This window comes from Cynoglossus semilaevis, chromosome Z (genome assembly GCF_000523025.1).
Source record: "Cynoglossus semilaevis isolate Cse_v1.0 chromosome Z, Cse_v1.0, whole genome shotgun sequence".
Lineage (NCBI taxonomy): Eukaryota > Metazoa > Chordata > Actinopteri > Pleuronectiformes > Cynoglossidae > Cynoglossus > Cynoglossus semilaevis.
In genome coordinates, this window is record NC_024328.1 from 21,744,279 (window position 1) to 21,745,951 (window position 1,673).

Genomic DNA, 1,673 nt, shown 5'->3' on the forward strand with positions numbered 1-1,673 from the left:
TGTAGTACACTTGCAGTACACTTGTAGTACACTTGCAGTACACTTGCAGTACACTGACATCCCCTCCTCCGTGTTGAAGTAACGTCTCTTATCACAGATTGATTCAGTGAAAATCAGACAAAGCTGCGCTCAGTAAATCTGCGCTCCAGCCCAGTGACAGATGTTCATATTTCAGCGAGCAGCCAATCAGACGTGAGGCTTTTTCTTCCCTTTGTAATGGATTGATAAGAGCAGATGAAGAACACATGTGTCTCCCCCTGCTGTCTGGATCTGCTGGAATAGGGAGGAGAGCTCACAGATTTATCTGCCGACTGTCACTGACTCTGAGGGTGGAGTTGGTTCAGCCCACGCTGGATGATACCAAAAATGTTTGGGTTTTTTTCTTTCTTTCTTTCTGCAGAGAAAAGTGAGGACGAGGAGCTGGACATCAAACCAGAGAAAGGAGTCGCAGGACAAGGGAAGGGGGACGATGGGAAGGATCCCAGGAGGCCCAAGAGACCCAGAACCATCCTGACCACTCAGCAGAGACGGGCCTTCAAGGCCTCCTTTGAAGTCTCCTCAAAGCCCTGCAGAAAGGTACCAGCATGTCACACTCACCTGTAGGGGGCGCTGTAGCCGATGGCTGCACACTCTCCAGTCTCCATCTGCTGGACAGAATGTCGATCTGTGTGTTGTCAACAATCTGTCGATACGAGACGTATCACGATACGGGGGGCGCTAACGTCAGGTTACTAGCATCGGAACATTTGGAATCACTAGAGAAGAAAGAAAAAGAAATGAGACCAATTAGAACTCCATGTTTAAAGTCAGAACTTTAAACCAACAGAAGTTCTAAAGGAGCGTCCTTTGATGTCTGTGATGTGTCCTCCTTTGGTCCATCACCCTCTGACGTTGTCCATTGGCACACGGGCCCTAATGAGTCCTTGGGTCTGTGTTTGAAGTCGTCGACCTCCAGCTCTACAGTGGTTCTCCCACTGAAGTCCTCGACCAATAGGAGCCCGGCAGCGGGGCTTTGAAGTGGGGAGCAGCTCTCTGCTCTGTGTTAGCTGAGGAACAGTCCCTGCACCTCCTCCTCTTCCTCCTCCTCCTCCTCCTCCTCCTCCTCCAGGAGCTGGGGTCACCCAGGAGGAGGCCACGTGCCTGCTGGGAAAAGAGGTTTCACAGAGAACTAAAACAGGTTTCTGTGTGTGTGTGTGTGTGTTCAGGTGAGAGAGACTCTGGCTGCAGAGACCGGTCTGAGTGTGAGGGTCGTCCAGGTCTGGTTCCAGAACCAAAGAGCTAAGGTGGGTTCATCTGACACACCATCTGACACAGCATCTGACACAGCAGGCTCCTCAGAGAGGACCGGTACAGACCAGACCAGTACAGTACAGACCAGACCAGTACAGTACAGACCAGTACAGACAAGAACAGAACGGTACAGACCAGAACAGAACAGAACGGACCAGTACAGTACAGAACAGAACAGTAAAGTACAGACCAGACCAGTACAGTACAGTACAGACCAGTACAGTACAGTACAGACCAGACCAGTACAGACCAGTACAGACCAGCTAACTCCAGCTCAGAGTGCAGCTCATAAATCACCTCAACTATTTGTTGAATTTATCAACGTTCAGACGTTCAGAGAGGAGTTTCTAACAACTCCCTGCTCCTCACCCCTCCTCACCCCC

The 1,673-nt window shown here is 50.6% G+C and overlaps 1 protein-coding gene across 1 annotated transcript in view; it reads left to right on the plus strand.

The window, feature by feature from the left end:
• LOC103398340 (LIM/homeobox protein LMX-1.2-like) overlaps positions 1 to 1,673 on the plus strand; it is a 9,160-nt gene that overhangs the window by 1,888 nt on the left and 5,599 nt on the right. The window contains exons 2-3 of the mRNA XM_017042900.1: positions 401 to 576; positions 1,206 to 1,283. Of these exons, the coding sequence (XP_016898389.1) occupies positions 401 to 576; positions 1,206 to 1,283 (254 nt within the window). The remainder of the gene's footprint in view (positions 1 to 400; positions 577 to 1,205; positions 1,284 to 1,673) is intronic.